This window comes from Cydia amplana, chromosome 7 (assembly GCF_948474715.1).
Source record: "Cydia amplana chromosome 7, ilCydAmpl1.1, whole genome shotgun sequence".
Lineage (NCBI taxonomy): Eukaryota > Metazoa > Arthropoda > Insecta > Lepidoptera > Tortricidae > Cydia > Cydia amplana.
In genome coordinates, this window is record NC_086075.1 from 9,070,781 (window position 1) to 9,087,836 (window position 17,056).

The 17,056-nt window shown below is 36.8% G+C and overlaps 1 protein-coding gene across 1 annotated transcript in view; it reads right to left on the minus strand.

Moving 5' to 3' along the window:
• Window positions 1–1,233: 1,233 nt before the first annotated feature.
• The window catches only part of LOC134649594 (protein amalgam-like), a 47,591-nt gene continuing 31,768 nt past the window's right edge, over window positions 1,234–17,056 (minus strand). Inside the window, exons 3-10 of the mRNA XM_063504414.1 lie at window positions 12,699–12,906; window positions 11,516–11,671; window positions 9,207–9,335; window positions 6,471–6,608; window positions 5,922–6,071; window positions 2,700–2,786; window positions 2,035–2,127; window positions 1,234–1,464 (exon numbers count right to left, since the gene is read on the minus strand). Coding sequence (XP_063360484.1) covers window positions 1,445–1,464; window positions 2,035–2,127; window positions 2,700–2,786; window positions 5,922–6,071; window positions 6,471–6,608; window positions 9,207–9,335; window positions 11,516–11,671; window positions 12,699–12,906 — 981 coding nt within the window. The 3' untranslated portion in view covers window positions 1,234–1,444. The remainder of the gene's footprint in view (window positions 1,465–2,034; window positions 2,128–2,699; window positions 2,787–5,921; window positions 6,072–6,470; window positions 6,609–9,206; window positions 9,336–11,515; window positions 11,672–12,698; window positions 12,907–17,056) is intronic.

The window sequence follows — 17,056 nt, forward strand, 5'->3', positions numbered from 1 at the left end:
CCGAACGAAACAATGTAGGAAATAGTAATAAAAGATGTAATTATTAATTATTATTGTTAACAACTTAAAATAATTCAAGTATTAATGAACATTTGTATTTTACAAGAATTACTGGATTTAAAAAATGCTCGAGTTGGTTTGAAGTTTAATGCATTGATGTGAATCGAAACGCAATTGACGGGTTGGTGGACTTTTCGAGAGGTGACAGGTCAGAACACTTGGGGGGTTTTTGGTTTTTCGGGACGACGTGGGCTGGAAGCTGGTTCTAGATTGGTTTTTGGAAAATTGTTACGTCTCCTCGCGCCGCCAGCTTGGCGGCGCGACGCATTGACGCCGCTTCCCACCGCAGGGCGCTGCTTCGGCCCGTGGGCAGCGTGCCGGACGGCACTACCAGCCGTTCGACGACCCCAAGGTTTCAGCACACGGCCCCCGACCCGCAGCCAAAAGAAAAGGATGAGTATAGGTTTTTTTGTTCTTATTTACTGCCAATTTGGTTTGACCAGCTATATTGAGTTACTTTCAACAAGATCACCAAGCACTGCGAATTGAATGTTACGTCATATCGAGCCTCGACGGAATGCCTTAGATGTAACACGCACACTTAGATTTATACACGCTGGGTTATAAATGGAATGCTTCTTTTAAATTGTACAGTGAAATGCCCGTTTTAGATATTAATTTATGGCCAACTTGATTTTATACAATGTAGGGGCATATTTTTATTTACGCAAAATACTACTCGTAAAACTAATTTCGATCATGAAGTTAAAAACTAAATTTTCAACATAATTTATTATATTAGATAAAAATACTTGCAATATTAGTTTCAAAAGTTATCAGAATTAATATTTATATAGTGATAGTATTGGTTGCAGTATTAATTTAAATACTTTCATATAATCAGTGGCTAGAATATGTAAGATCTTAGTATACGACATGAATTATATATACAAGGAGTGTCATAGTCCAGCGTAAAAGTGAAAAGCTGTAAATAAACATTGCATTTTATAAGAATAATGTTTCTGCAGATGATTGTTCCAATAGGCTCATTGTATTTGAATTGATCGATTATACGTACACCCAGCTATTTCAACATGTTAAATTTAAAAGAAACTGAAGAAGTTCTAGCAACCTGGTTTTCTACGGATTGCAATGGGTTGCAAAAACAGTACCAATAATAGTAATAAATAGTTCTGACTAGCGGTATATCCTGAATCTTATGCTTATTATATACAGTAATTTGCATTATTAAAATTATTCGATGTAAAGTGGAATTACTCTATACTATTAAGCTCTGTATGCTATATACACTGTGTAATTGTTTAACACCACTAATATCGTTGCTTCAGCATGCGATCGCAATAATTATGTATAGTAAGTTTAAGGAAGGCGACACTTTTGGCGCGGCAGACCACAGCGGCCAGTGATCTGGACTTTTCTCTGGTCACAAACTTGGCGATAATTCTGAAACAAAAAATATATTTTTTGCAAAAAAAAATTATATCGTTTATCTAAATGTAACTTAAAGGAGCACAGGAAATTCTCAACTACCATACAACCACGGCTTAATGATACTAACCTGGGTTTATATACCTGGGTCAAAAAAACAACACCTAATTATACAACAACAGAGTTGGCCATAATTAAGCTCTGAAGCTGATCTGAATTTGTATTAACGGTTGCGAAAACAAAAACGCATCATTCATGATCACTCCTACCGGACAGCGGCCACTCATTCAGTGACTAACTTCTGCCGAAGTTGCTTTAATCTCACAAATTTCCATTAAATTGGAGCCTTTAATAATATAAATGGCTTTGTATTCCTGTTACCATCAGAATACTTTACCCTCCTCAGACTAAATGTACATTACAATGTACATATTCGTGCAATCTAATTTGAACCTTTCATGAACTAAATAAAGTAGCATTTCTTTTAAAACAAACGAATTTCGTTCTAATTTACATATAGAATAAGGTTCAAATTAATAATTTGTTATCTTTATATGGTGGGTCTTACAAGGTTACGTAACTTACCTAAATTCTGCATTTGCTGCTGACTCAGCACGACCACGTAGTCGTTAGACACGTCCTTCACGTACTCCTCCGAACTCGTGTCTAACTCTATATCTGTGTGACATAAATAAACGTATTAACATAGTTTTGCGCGAATTACTAGCATAAGACAAAGTTTTCTGTTGTGTTATTCTTAATCCGCGTTACGTAAAGACTGCCAAATGGAAAAGTTGTCAGAAGTGGCCTACAACCAGCTTACAGTGATACTTAATCGAAATTATACACCATGGGCTTGGCTAACCTGACATAGTTTGACCAAAGATTTGGATGACTAATTAGAGTTAAAAAGTTTTTGTAGGAAAATATAGGCGAAAAAGGCTTGATTTGTAAAACTAATACGTTTAAACATTTCTAGGAATATCTACTTACGTTAATTAATAGAACGTTATGAATAATGTACATCGAACAAAGTATTCAGATTTCAATAATAATAATATAGTATATAGGTAGATTTCTAGCTTCGAGGGGAACGAAAAAAAAAAAGGAAATATATACTATATATATATACTATATATATATATTATATATACTAGTAGAAAATATTGACAGGAATCAACGGTAATAATACTTATTATTTTTTGGTGCTCACCATGATATAGATATGATTAGAAAGTGTAGATGCTTACATGGTTGCGTGGAAGCAGGTTCCGTCACAACCGTGGGCGGCCTGGTGGTGGTCACAATCGTGGTACTCGTGGTAGTCGTGGCGAGAGCTGCAACAATACACAGCTTGAGAGTCACTAGAAGGGACTAGAAACAGCAAATATTCGTCATAATTTAGTGTTCTTCTCGGCGTTACGGCTTTTTAAAAACTCAACTCCGATTTCAAATTTTTTGCACCTTAATTGCATTGATTATACCATGCACCGAACACCACTCAATCACATTACCGTTCTACTTGGTTCTACGTTTTCTTACTGTCAGATATTTGTTGCTACCATGCCTCATAACAAAGCTGCGCCATAACAAATTGTATCTACAAATTCAATTAAAGTAAAAAAGGAGTTTATCATCATAGTGCCTAATTATTTTCTTATCAATGTTGTACTAGATGTACAAAGTACAAAATCGACTCTCTTGATATTGAGATTGTTTGCTGCATCTAGTTAAATCTGTTGCAAGCTTGGATACTAGAAAATTAAAACAAAAATGAGTCTCATGACCGCGTAATTAAATTATTGTATCAGATCGGGATGAAGAATTAAAAGAAAAATAGCAGCGAGAAGGTTAACCAACATTGTTAAAATAAACTCGAGTGATAGCAAAACAGGCAACATTGTTATCTTGGCTTAATTACTTTAAGACCATTCGCAATGAACGGTGAAATTTGAACGAGAAGACTTTATTACAGTAATTAGGTAAACGGGACCAGATAATTAGTTTGCCATAATAGATTGCCGTATTAAGAATGAGTCACGCTACACCGCCCTGATCCTGAGCTGCTTTCGTATAATTTAACTTGAATAAGGAACCGTTTGAAAGATGAATGATTGTTTACAAGTCGAATATAAGAAATTAAAAAATCCAACTGCGGATACGCTTCGCAAGCAATTTAAATGTTCCCTAGTCGCTCCAACAACTCAGACAAATATATGGAACGATACGGTAATCTCTCACTATCACTATTCCATGTTATTGCGACAGAGACAGTTGCGTTTTGTTCGCTACGGAGCGTAAATGATCGGGATCTTTGGCTACGCACCGTCATACATCGTTATGCGTCAAAAGGGCGTAGGAATAATGAAATAATAATAAATAAATAGAGTCTGTGTTGAAAGAGAAGAGCCGTGGAATGTATGGGAACCAATACATTCTATGACTGGACTGACTCTTCCAAACAGACACTCATTTCTAGATCACGGTGCTCCCCTCTCTGGGGTCAGCCATCAGATTCGACTGATTCCTAAAATATAGGTGGTTACCGTGAATCTACGAGCAACTGCTTTATTTTATTTATTGGTTGATCCAATGTACCTGCTAACGCTCGAAAAACATAGCCCGCCTTTGTTAGTCGTTAGGCATGTAAATTGATAACTTTATAATTTAATTTAGCTGTCTAGTCTGTAACCCTTTGAACGGATGGCGTTCAAAGGATTCATAACTGTTCAAAATGTTAGGGACGCGACACATTCGAGGAAACACAATATGTTATACCTACTTCAATAAACAAGTGTAGAGGTTTTTCAATGATGCCATGCATGTGACACCATTTGTCTGCTAGTATCCGTGGCGTACATTACGGTGTCAAGGGAGCTTTCACAACTTTAATACCACAAGGTTGACTAATTTAATACAATGAATTAAGTGCGCCTGTTTTGTATATGTTATGGACGAAGTGATTAATGAGGGCATTATGTATAATGCCCGGGCATGCATTACCTATGAATAATGACAAGCTATATCGGTCCATAACATATGAAATATACTAAGCGAGATTAAGCAGCTATATTCATTTTAAGAGCCTCCTCCTCCGCTTTCGCTCAGTCAATAATAAAAGTATTAATTTGAACTGCCATTCCCAATGTCAACGAATTTTAGTTTAGCTAATGACAACACAATGCACTCACGCAATTTGCATGTTTGATAACCGCTCATGCAGAGATGGCTAAAACTTCGCCTCATTATTTAGGCATCTGATATGTATTCAAATGTAATAAAATGTATGTGTGTGTTGTAATGTATGTATTTAAATGTAATGTTTACCTATTTAGTCGATGTTCATTGTTCACTGGCTCTACCAATTGTGCTCTAGTCATCTGAATCAAGTTACTAAACTAGAATATTTCGAAAGAATATTGAGAATATTAAAAATAACATTGGGATTCTACGAAATAATTTATTTCATAGAGGTACTTTTTAAATAAAATTCTAAAAAGTATTTTATCTCTCTGTACTCCGTTTTCTTAGAAGGTTATTCTGCGAGTAAAGGTCACCGCACAATGGGACTTCTAGCAGCGATACACCGCTTTAAAGATAGTGCCATCCACGAAATGCCAAATCCATTTGTAACAATTGTAACTACAAATAAAGGCTTCGTCACACAGACGCGTATTCCGGGCAGCGCGTGAGCGGGGCGCGCCGCTTTTTACATACAAAACGCCCACGCCCCGCTCACGCCCCGCCCGGAAAACGCGCCTGTGTGACGAAGCCGAGTGCTTTGAAACTAGCGATTCGCGATTTTAAGCTTGTGTTCACGGTTTTTATGTGTGTTTACAGATTTGTCTATATTTTGCTACTTTACAGTTGATCCCAATGTTATCTAATGATGGGGTCCTAGAGAAATCGAAGGAGCAAATCGATGGATCCAGATATTTTTTATAGTAACTCGTGCATTTTTAAGGTACCCTATTCTACTTTATCGTATATTAGGGTGATCCATTCAGATAATCTTAGTAATTAATTAATTAGGTATTTATCGTGGAATAAGCGCGTTTACTAAAATAACATTATATAGGTACGCACAGAAAAATAAGCACTGAAAAGTTTCTTGATGTCAAAGAAGTAAAAAGAGCCGTCTTATATGGTTTTTCCAGGAAATCACGCATTGCGTAGCGAAAATAACGGCATTGATACTTTTCGCGAAAAACTTCACTCATCACGACTAATAATTTACTGCACACAGGTGACGTTCGGATGTCAACTGCAGCTGCATTACTGTTGCGTCGTCGTTGTTGCCGCCGCTGTATCTGTCAATTTTCTCGATAAAATGAGTGACTTTCTCAACTACTTCATATTACTGCTGCGATTGTGCCGTTCATTCTGTTACTTGTCGACACGGCTTCAAGCTTGTAACCGTTGGATGTTATGAACATTGAGCTAAGTTAAACTCCACTCATGTTTTTACTTACTATACAGCGTGATGTCGTCCCGGGCGGTGCCGAGCACATTCTCCGCGACGCACTGGTACGCGCCAATGTCATCCCGCGACACGTCGTCGATCTTCAGCACGGCTGTGTGCTTGTAACTGTTGGATTTTATGAGCGTCTGGTACTTCGAGCCTGAGAAGAATAGGTAATTAGATACTTTGTCTGCAATTCTACAAAGTTATTTATGTGTGCTTATTGGAAAGTAATTTCTAATTACGAGTAGCGCAAGTAGTTTCAAAAGTGGAATTCAGTGCGCTCAAAGAGTTTCCTGCCAAAAATTCGTGGAAAATATTTGTAACTACTAGGTAGTTCAACAATTTACAACATTACTAAAAATCTGCATGCAAAAGTAATCTACACGTCCGGCCTTCACCACTGGAGGGCGTTGTAATTTTTTCTTTAATCTATTTCAGTTTATAATTTATATATAGTAGTGTGACTACTTAAAAAACACAAATCAAAATATTTAATAAAATAATTTGATTTGTTCCCAAAGTTATAATCCACACATATACCAAAACTCCTCTGTACCGTTTTGTATCCTGTTGATGTTGATGTGTGTCCAGTAGACACTCGGTGTAGGGTACGCCTCTATTTTACACTGTAGCAACACTGATTGTCCCAAGTAGCCCCCTATCATTTTATGTGTCACTACTGCAGATGGTTTGCCTGAGAAGAAAACATTTATTGAATCCCGATTTTACTCAAGACAAGAAATTAAGACATACTTAGATATTTTAGTATGCATGCCGTTGAAATTTCTAAAAATTTTACACGTTTTCATCTAACTATTCTAACAAAAACCGAGTTGGTATACCTAAGTCGCAACAGTTCGCGAGTGAAATAACGAGTTTGTTGCTTTTCTTAGAAATAGTGCAACGAGGCACTCTGCACGAGAGCGTTGTTGGACAACCCGATACAAGTGAAAATATTGTAATGGTGTAACAACTTTGCTTGGAAAATATACTGTGTTCTGGAGGCATGATCCAGAATGATAAAAAGTGATCGTTCGGAATAACTTTTCCCATGGGACCAATACGGAACTCGCGTAAAAAAAGATAGCCCCGTAGGTAATAACACGTTCTACTCAGCCGTTTTTGCGTGATTGCACCCATCTAAGCATGCAAAGAAAAAAAAATAGGTAGGTATTACAAGTTTTTAATAATTATTTTAATAGATACAAAACTACTGTCGAGTATTGTTTTTAAATCGCGACAGATAACCGACTGTAACTGACATATTAACCTGAGATAGTGGCAGGCAAAAATCGGTACTTACAAGATATCTTATCTTTATTCGTATGTATCATACTGGTCAGTAAAGACTAAGGTCAGTAAATGGGACCAATTTCGCCATCGGGGAAATACCAAATGACTGCATGTTTGTGTTCATTTGATACTTCGACTTTTTCGTAAAAACATTGTTTTGTTCGTAAAAATATTTTCTCAGTTATTCTGCAGCGAAAGCATTAGGTACATTTCTTTTATCAAAAAATGTACATAGAAAGTAAGACCAACATACTGGGAAAGTATGTTTTGATATTAAATAAACATTGTTCTTTGTTAATCGAGTTAGATATCAAGTAAAATATACTTTCTTATAAATCAACTAAACATTTGAGTAGGAACGTCACTGCAAAAGAAGAATAAATAGAAGCAGGTACTTAAATAATTAATTCCACCATTTATTTTATTTTCCCCATTCAAAGTAAAGGTACCTACACTGAAAGAGTGTCCGAACCTCTTCTACAAATAAATCTATACGACACTCAAAATGGGTTAACACTTTCCGGGACACGGAGTTTGGCACAATGGAGAGGTTTATTGTTACCGAACTCGCTAAAGTAAAATTGATTTAGGTACCTTTACCGGCTGTTTTAGAAATTACATTTATGATTTTTTAATTCAAATATTCTTCTTTTAATGAATTACCTTAATTATAAATTGTAGTAACTCCTATCCTAAATAGCTATAAGAAGTTTATGGTAAGTTTTTCATTCGTATATAACACCTATTTCAGTTTACTAAGAGTTTGACTAAATGTAGCTACTTAATATAGTCTCTTTCACAGAGGTATATTCGTATTTATACTTACGCGGAAAAACAAGAACAAAATACACTGTATCCGTCTGTAATACAATTGTAAGTAATTGGTTGTTATACCTACGTAATTAACTATGAGGAACAAATATCACACTGCAAAATGTAATCAATTAGGTAGATATATTTAAATTGTTTAAAATGTTTTTTTTCTTTGTCAACATGCGGATTGATTATTATGATTATATGTATAGGTACTTACCGCCATTCAAATTTTATTAAAATTGCCTCGTATTAAATTAACAGTCCCCGCTGAAATCTCATTACCAGAAACGAATGTGCAGCAAAGGAACTAATGAGCAGAGACAATTTATCGTCTCGATAATATCCCGACTATATAGGTATATTATAATGTTAACTGTTACCTCTTTACGCTTAAACCGCTGAATTTGATGGGTATGGAAATAGTTAGTATCAGTTGTCATCATCATTCAGTATAGACGAAGTTGAGGGCGGAAGCTAGTGTAAATTTAATTTTTTACGGTCATTTTTCATTACCCGAATAAAAAAAACCGGCCAAGTGCGAGTCGGACTCGCGTTTCAAGGGTTCCGTACATTTAAGTCCGACTCATGCTTGACTGAACATTTCTGATAGGTTTTCCTGTCATCTATAGGTAAAGAACTATATTTTGTGTATTTTTTTCAAAATTTTAGACCCAATAGTTTCGGAGATAAGGGGGGGGGGGGGATGGTCATTTATTGCCTATTTTCTTGAATAACTGCGAAACTATTAATCCTAATATTATAAAAAATATTTGAGATTCTTACAAGCTCTTGATATGTAACACGATATAGTTTGGTAAACTTTATTTTTTAATTTTCTCATTTACCCCCCAAAAATGACCTCCATATTTAAAATTCATTTGTTTACGTTACACGTCCATCTTTGGGTCATAAACTTACATATGTGTGCCAAATGTCAACTTAATTGGTCCAGTAGTTTCGGAGAAAATAGGCTGTGACAGACGGACGGACAGACAGACAGACGCACGAGTGATCCTATTAGGGTTCCGTTTTTTCCTTTTGAGGTACGGAAACCTAAAAATGAATAAAATGAACTAAATATCATGCATTTTTAATAACTTAGACATGTATATGTTGGTGCTTTACCGTCTAATTTTCTCGTCAACTATAAACTAAGAGTATGTATGTACATATAAGTACGTACACAACACACGTAGGGGTATCCGCTTGCTGACAGAAGGCGGCACTCCGTTACTCGCGATGCAGAGTAAGGCACCGCTCATGGCTCTCTCGACGGCCGTGAGGTTCAACCAGACGCCACTCCATTTGCTCACTGAAACATTCGGGCTTAGACAGTGCTAGAATTTATGCACCTTATCTACGGTACGGTATAGGAATACCTATGGCTAGGGTAGTGTTGACTTTAGTTTTACCTTGAGAGGCAAAACGTTAGGTGTAAGGACTGTAAGGTTAACGTACTAGTGCTCGACATGCTAATGTCCAAATAACACGCTGCTGTCACCTCTATTGACAATGACTTAAGTTTCAAGATGACATGTACTGGGATCGCGTCGAGCTGGTGCTGGTGCTGGACCAGTATGTTTACCTTAAATATAGGCTAAGGGACACTCTTCGAATGTATGTTCACATGATAAATGTGACTGTGATAGCAGAAATAAGAGATTTAATAAGGTGAAAATAAAACAACTGTAGCACATAGGTTGTTGTTCTAAAATCTAAATATGTACCTATAGTTGATGCATTAAGGTGACTGTGAATGTTTTAAATAGGTCATCATCATCATCATCATCATCATCATCATCATCATCATCATCATCATTCATCATTAATATGTTCTACGTAATTAAATTTACTTTTAGAAATATAAGTTTTTTTAAAACTTTGTCTAATATTGGATATTCGCATATCCAATAATAGTTTTAAAGGTCAAGTCTAGATACATGCCTTACTAAATTATACGCTTGTTTTGGAAAATATCCGAACATAAAGGGTAATTTTAAACGTAAACTTGAATTTGGTGTATAATATACATCAGTAGTTATATAATTAATTCAACAAATTGAAGGAGCTGCTTATATGCAAATGCTGTGTGAAGTTTCCGAGAGCTCGCTGAAATATTATATAAGTACGTGTACTTATGAAAATCCAGTACCTACGTGAAGTGCTGTGTCGTAGGCACCCTGCGGAACACAGACCTGATCTTCTAATACCCTGTAGATGACGCAAACACATATGCCTATATACATCGCGAGCTAGAGATTGTTCTTTGTTTTAACTAATTCCAATATTTTTTGATATGACCGAAGTCACCCGAAGTGTATGAGAATTTCTAAGATCTAGACATCGAACAACTTGAGAATAATCTAAATTCTTCTTTTAACATTATCACCCCACACATCAAAATTTACAGCACTCTGTGTCAAGGCATAGAACAGAACCAATTAACTTACATACATCTGTAAAATATGCCTCAAGCACCCAGTTTTAAATTACAGATTCCCAGACCGTTTTTATCATGATCCTGGAAAATTTTAGAGGGCTGGAAAGCTGATTGGAAAAACTAGAACCAACATTGGTGACAAGTATTTACAAATGTTCCTATATGAATATATCAAAATTGCATTGTTTGCTTACCTCTATAATATAATACTGAGTAATTAATTTGGCAAATCTCACTTAGAAAATGGCACGCTTGTTTATCATACAATGAGTAAGCACCTAGTTGCGAAATCTATTATGATTAAATAAACGTCTGTGCTACGAAAGGTGCATTTGACGGGGTGCAATAGAGGCGGCACATTCGAGTGGCTTGAGTAAGTAAATGCAGTTCTAACCCGCTCCGAAATTGTTTTATGAAGTGTGCATCAAGGGTTGGCATGCCTGGCGTGTCGTCAAGATAATATATATTTGGTATTCGTCATACGTTTTGGAGTCAGTAAAAATTTAAAAAAATGTTCACTCGTTCAGGTACACAGTGCTTATCTTAGGAACTCTAAAAATAATGTATGACGTTATTCATAATAGAAATCTGTAACATTCTACATACTTCTTTAATTACGTAGGCATTTAGTATCTGTTGGTTTAAAGTCAATTCCAATTTATCCTCTAATCCTTCTGACCCCCACGTCCTCCCACCTGCACATGATAGTGGAAGGAACCCCAGAAGCTGCACAGTGAACGGCCGGTCAACCTCTCATCCATCTATATCAGGAGTAGTCCAACGATTGCCGAACTAATACGTCCATTTGTTACACAATTCTAAGACGGTTTTATGTTGGCTTCAAGGGGGTTTTTATTAGGTACTTAGCGCTATTATCCCCAATCCCCAGTCTACATGATTGTGAGGGGTGGAACCCCCGACGCTGAACAAGTCTATAGGTAAGTTCTCACACTTGCTTTACATATGAATGAATATAGTCCAACGATGGTCAAATGAAGGCGTTACATTCTTAATCGGTCTGTAATTTAGGTTTAAGGGAGCTTATAACTTACCACTCTGATCCCCAATCCTCATGACCCCCGCGTCCTCTCTTCGCCACATAATGGTGGGGGGTGGAACCCCCGAGGCTGCACAGTGTATGGACACGTTCTCTCCCTCGCGCACCATCACCTCTCCGCTGCTGCCGCTGTCGACGATATCCGGAGGCACTGTCAAACACAGTTTTGAATAAAATCGACAACGCCGTCATCAAAACGTCGGAGATAACTAATTTTAAAACTTAGTTATTCGATTGACGAGTTTGCTTAGTTAGATCTATGATTTCTACGAATTTCTTTCGTTTCAACGTACTATCGTGCGTTCTAACGAATAGGTAACTTAGAAACGCGCACAGCAAAAAGCTAAACACTTTGAAATCTAAACTTAGACTCTATTTCTTTTGGGTATCTTATGGGTAAGGTTATCTTCCACTTCAGGTGAGTTTATTTTCACATCCGACCTGACATAATTGAGGAAAAATGTATCTTCCATTCAAACTAGCGGGTATAGGCAATTTCAATTAATTCAGCGGTTACCTATTGGAAGTGGGGCAGTATCCAATCTCTGTGAATGAAAGGCGTTGGACGTGAAGTGTATCTATTCACTCAATTACAAATGACTGAATACGTATTTTTGTGAGCAGAAATAATATCAGCCGGTAATTACTTCCTTGTTTCTGAAGTTTATAGTTAGAAAAAATAGGTGGTTTTGCGCGTACGATTAGATAAATAAGTAAATTTTGTCACTTGTCACACGACAATGTGATACCTATAATTGTTGTTCAATTATTTAGCTAATATCAATTTGACGTTTGCTTAGTTACTAAGTTATCGGTTTAACCGCTTGACTCCGGGTTAGTGGAATGGTGCAAGTGAGCCTAAGTATTTATTTACTCTCGAACAAAGGGCAAATAAGTAGTAAGTATTAGTAAAGTCACCCATCAGGACAAAATACTGCCCTACATTATCAATCAACCCTCCCTTCTTTTTTAACATTTTTCATCTAGTGCAGGAGGGTTCCTGCTATTGATTTACGTCTGCCCTGAACTTTATAGTTCCGATATCTAACCTGTGCTACTAAATAGTAGCTAAGCTGCCTCCTTGTCTTCAACCACCATGACAATTTTGAATAGTTCTCGGGGATTAAATAAAAAAATATATACATATTCTAGATGAATTAGCATCTTTTCGTGCTGACCGACAACCTGCAGCTGGTGCGTCTGCGTGATCATGGGCTCGGTGTTGACCTGGCACATGTACGCGCCGCCGTCGGCCGGCCGCACGTCGCGCAACGTCAGCGCCCACGCCTGCGCCGAGCCGCGCGCGACGCCCACGCGGTGGTTCTTCGTTATGACGTGGGGACCGATTGTCAGGATGGTCTGGGTGTCTACGCGAAGCCAGGCCACCTGGGGACAAATGTTCCGTTAAACATAGTTAAATAAATGTACCAACAAGGGGAAAGAAGAAAACAAAGCCTTTGTGCGACTTGATGTCGCACGCTCAAGGTCTAGGAGATTAGGTGGTGGTCCATTGAAAATCAGAAGTATTAATTATATTATTTATTTACGTGTTCACAGTTACGGTAAAACAAGAAGTGGCGGGGCTCGTGAGAACATATATGGACGCTAAACTCCCCGCGCGTCCCGCGCGCCGATTCAATTTCGCTGCGTAGTGAGATTAGCAATCCAAGTGTGTTCCCCACATCGGCCACATCTTGTTTCTCAATTCTCGATTTTAATTTCTGAAATTGTATTCAAATAGGAATGAAGTCAAGTTAAAAAATCTCCATTCACATAATTTCATTGTGTATGTAAGTATGCACCTATACATATAAAGCAGGTGGCTAAAATTAGGTGTGTTGAAGAGTGAATAATGAATAACCGAAATTTCAAGTACCTAATTACCTATAGGTACCTAATTGAATACATTTCAACTGGTATTATACACCTAAGTACACAATGTGGTTTTAAAATTGGAATGGTTTTTTTTTACCTTTATAAATAAACAACAACGGGGTTGAGCCGAGATCGGAATCCTTTTATATCAGAAAGTAGCGCGTAGCCAACTAAATCCAATAGATAAACCATTGAGTTACGTTGGACCAATGGGTGGAACAAATGCTTTCATTGTGAAAATGTGAATCGCTCAACCGCCTGACAACATCTTCCCATATGTGTTAGCTAAACATAATATTTTATGACATGATATTTGAAATATGAAATGTTGATTGTTTGGATGTTTGCTTGAAAAAACGATTAGAGTCTGTAAAGTCTGCAACGATTTTGATAGCATACGCAGTGCAAGTATTTTTTTGTACCCGTTATTTCATATACGTTTGACGTTTAAAATAACATTTTGCACTGCGTGTGTATATGGTAACTAGGTTTACATGAGACCTGTGTTTCTGTTCGATAAGGGGGTAGCTACTGGTGAATATTCAATGACATTTCGTGGTATATCAGATTATGGAGATGATGTCCGAGAAACTCAATAGTAGGTACACATTGTTTCAAAATGGTCAGCTGCAGAGAAAAGGTACCACCCCTGCATACAAGCTTCTATGTAGGGATGGTACCTTTTCTCTGTAGCTGGCTGTACAAGCCAGCATTCATAGTGTCGGATCCCTATGACATCCGTTATGGAAGTCACGTGACTTAGGTGATTATCACACCGTCGATGTCGTCGCGATAGGAAACCGTATCATTGTGAACTTACTCTTTTACCATTTATTTAGCTGTGCACGGTGCCTATCGTCGCTGCGCTTGTAAATATTTTCCGACATTATGCTCGATTTTCGAATATTGAAATGAAATGAAATTCAAAAAACTATACATAAGGTTTACTTTCCTTAAAATTTGACAGAAAATCACATAGCGAAATTTACAAGCGCAACGACGCTATGCTGTCAACGGCAAAGTTAACACTTTTGTACTTGTATGAAATATTGCGAAAAATGCATTTACTTTTTTGACATCAATTGTAGGTACATAAACGAAGTATAAGGTTACAGTCTTACAGTAAGTGCCATTAAGAAAACGTTAAGATCAAAGGCGTTTCTAAAGATGGCATAAACCATTATTATCAAAGCGTGTATAACATTTGTTAATGAGCAGAATGTAGCCGTCGCCAACTTTAAGACGAGCCAAAGTTTCTTTATGCCTTGGCTCGTTTCCATTATTGTTAAATATACCTACCATATATTTGATCACTGGCATACATAATGATCACATTTTCGAGCAATCATGGAAAGCTAAAATAAGGACTGATAACGAAATGGCCCCATCTCAGCATGTTGTTGGCGACTTCCAGCGCTGATCTTCCGATGAGACCAGAGATTGCTTTTATTTAAATATAAGTACTTAAAATATGGAGTTTCCTCGACTTTCGTTCGTTTATTGCTGGCGAAAAATAAACCATGGAAGATGACTGTAAATGTTTATAACATATCTACCATAATTTTGAATTACTATAGTACTAGTACTCAATTTTTTAAATTTTGATACAAGTACCCAGTTATGAAGCGTTATGGAAACCATGTCTATGTTTTCAGACTGTCAAATTATATGTATATGGCTTTAAAACTTACCTTTTTCAAAGATGCTGGGTCTAGCAGCCACCCTAAAGCTAAATAGCCCCTGAAGCTAAATAACCCCTAAGCCTCTTGTCCTGTTGCACCCTGTAAACCGGATTATTCACAGAGTAGCAGGAATATGCAGACAGCGTATGTTACAAATTAACTGCACGCCAGCGCCAATCATGGTCTGAATTGTCGCTGTTCCGACCGACACTCCCGGAGCAGTTTCGGTTTTTAACATTTGTTATGGTTTTGATATTGATATGATATGATAGGTCGCGCCTAAAGGAGTAATACAATTCAATACAATACAATACAATACAATACAATACAATACAATACTCTTTATTGCACACCTCATACACGTAGTTTACAATAAATGTACAATAACATAAACAAAGACAATAGAGGTAACAATAACAACAGGCGGTCTTATCGCTTAAGAGCGATCTCTTCCAGACACCTTTGGGTAGTAATATCATTAATTAGGCCCAAATTTTAAATCTAAATACCGCTTAAATAGTTACTATTGTCGAATGTACCTAAAATGTATCATCTGGCAGACGCCAGCGCCACTATCAAAAAACTCAAGAATCATAGTTAACCAAGAAGTTACGTGTTACGTTGGTTGGTTGGTTGGTGGTTGATTGTTTTATTTGTGTATTTAATCATTATCGCACAAAAAAAATACAATAGAAAATACAATCGTACAAAAGGTGGACTTAGGAAATACTCTTAAAATAAAATTTAAAATACTCTTATTAATGCTATAAGGCATTATCTACCAGTCAACCTTCGGTTTTTGTTCGCTCTATGACGGCCAATAAGAATTCACGTTGAGTTAATTATAAATTGAGGCAAAGAAATCGTAGTGCACTAAATTGAATGGTACCTAACTGAATATTTTTACTTAAGTACTTACTTTCGAATGGGACTATTTAAATCTCCTGAAAAGTGCTTTATTTAACAAAACAAATACTTACAGTAAATCATTCCTAATGGCGTGATATTAGGTCCGTACTACGCAATTTCAGTTCGCTCCGACTGACTAAACATTTTCATAATAAAACCGGAGTTAAAAATCGAATTAAATAAATGAAATTGCGATATTTGGCGAGATGAAAGAATTGAATAACCTTTTACTTTTTGAGTGTGCCATTTCAAAAGTTTTAATTTGTGGTCTAGATCAATTACTGGCTTTTCTACAACTCTCATTCAATAGGTTACGAGTATTTCAAAAGAGTTTGTTTAGTCCTTGCTAAGGTAAAATTTAATATTTACCTATTGCACAAAAAAGAGAAACCTTCCGTACAAAATGTGGACTTGATGCCTGAATCCATTCTTTACCAGTCAACTATACCTAAGGCAAGGCGGAAAAATAAGATTACCTATTTATTCCATGATATTTGCTAGGTACTTATTTACTAAAGATGAAGAAGTCAAAAGTAGTAAAAAATTATAGTAGAGTGCAGAATTTTTTGGAATATTGAGTGTTTCAAAGTTAAATTGTATGCCGTATTCAACTACTAAGGCCTTTTGGATTTATTCGTCTGCTATTTAGATTGCATATTCTTAATTACTTTAGTACAGATTTACTTAAAGATTACTAAGAATAATCTTACCTCCTTAAATTTGCTTTTGTTTATACGTCCGAGTGCTAATCACTGTCCCAGTACAATGTCATTTATCAAGTCACGACTTTAGCAGTAAGAGGTGACAGCAGTGTGCCAACTGTTGGGCGTTCGTATGCCAAGCATTGGGACGTGTACCTTACTTTCGTTAATTCAAGTTTATTCGACATACAATTAACATAGGACATCATTTAGGTACCGACTAGAAAGCATAGGAAGTTGAAATTTGACCCATCGGATACTGAGTACTCCTTTATAATGCTTGATGACTGTTCGTTAATGGCATGGCCATTTTGGCCTCAAAGGCCTAATTACGGCCAATTTTGAGGGTCCTGACTCTCGATACGTGAT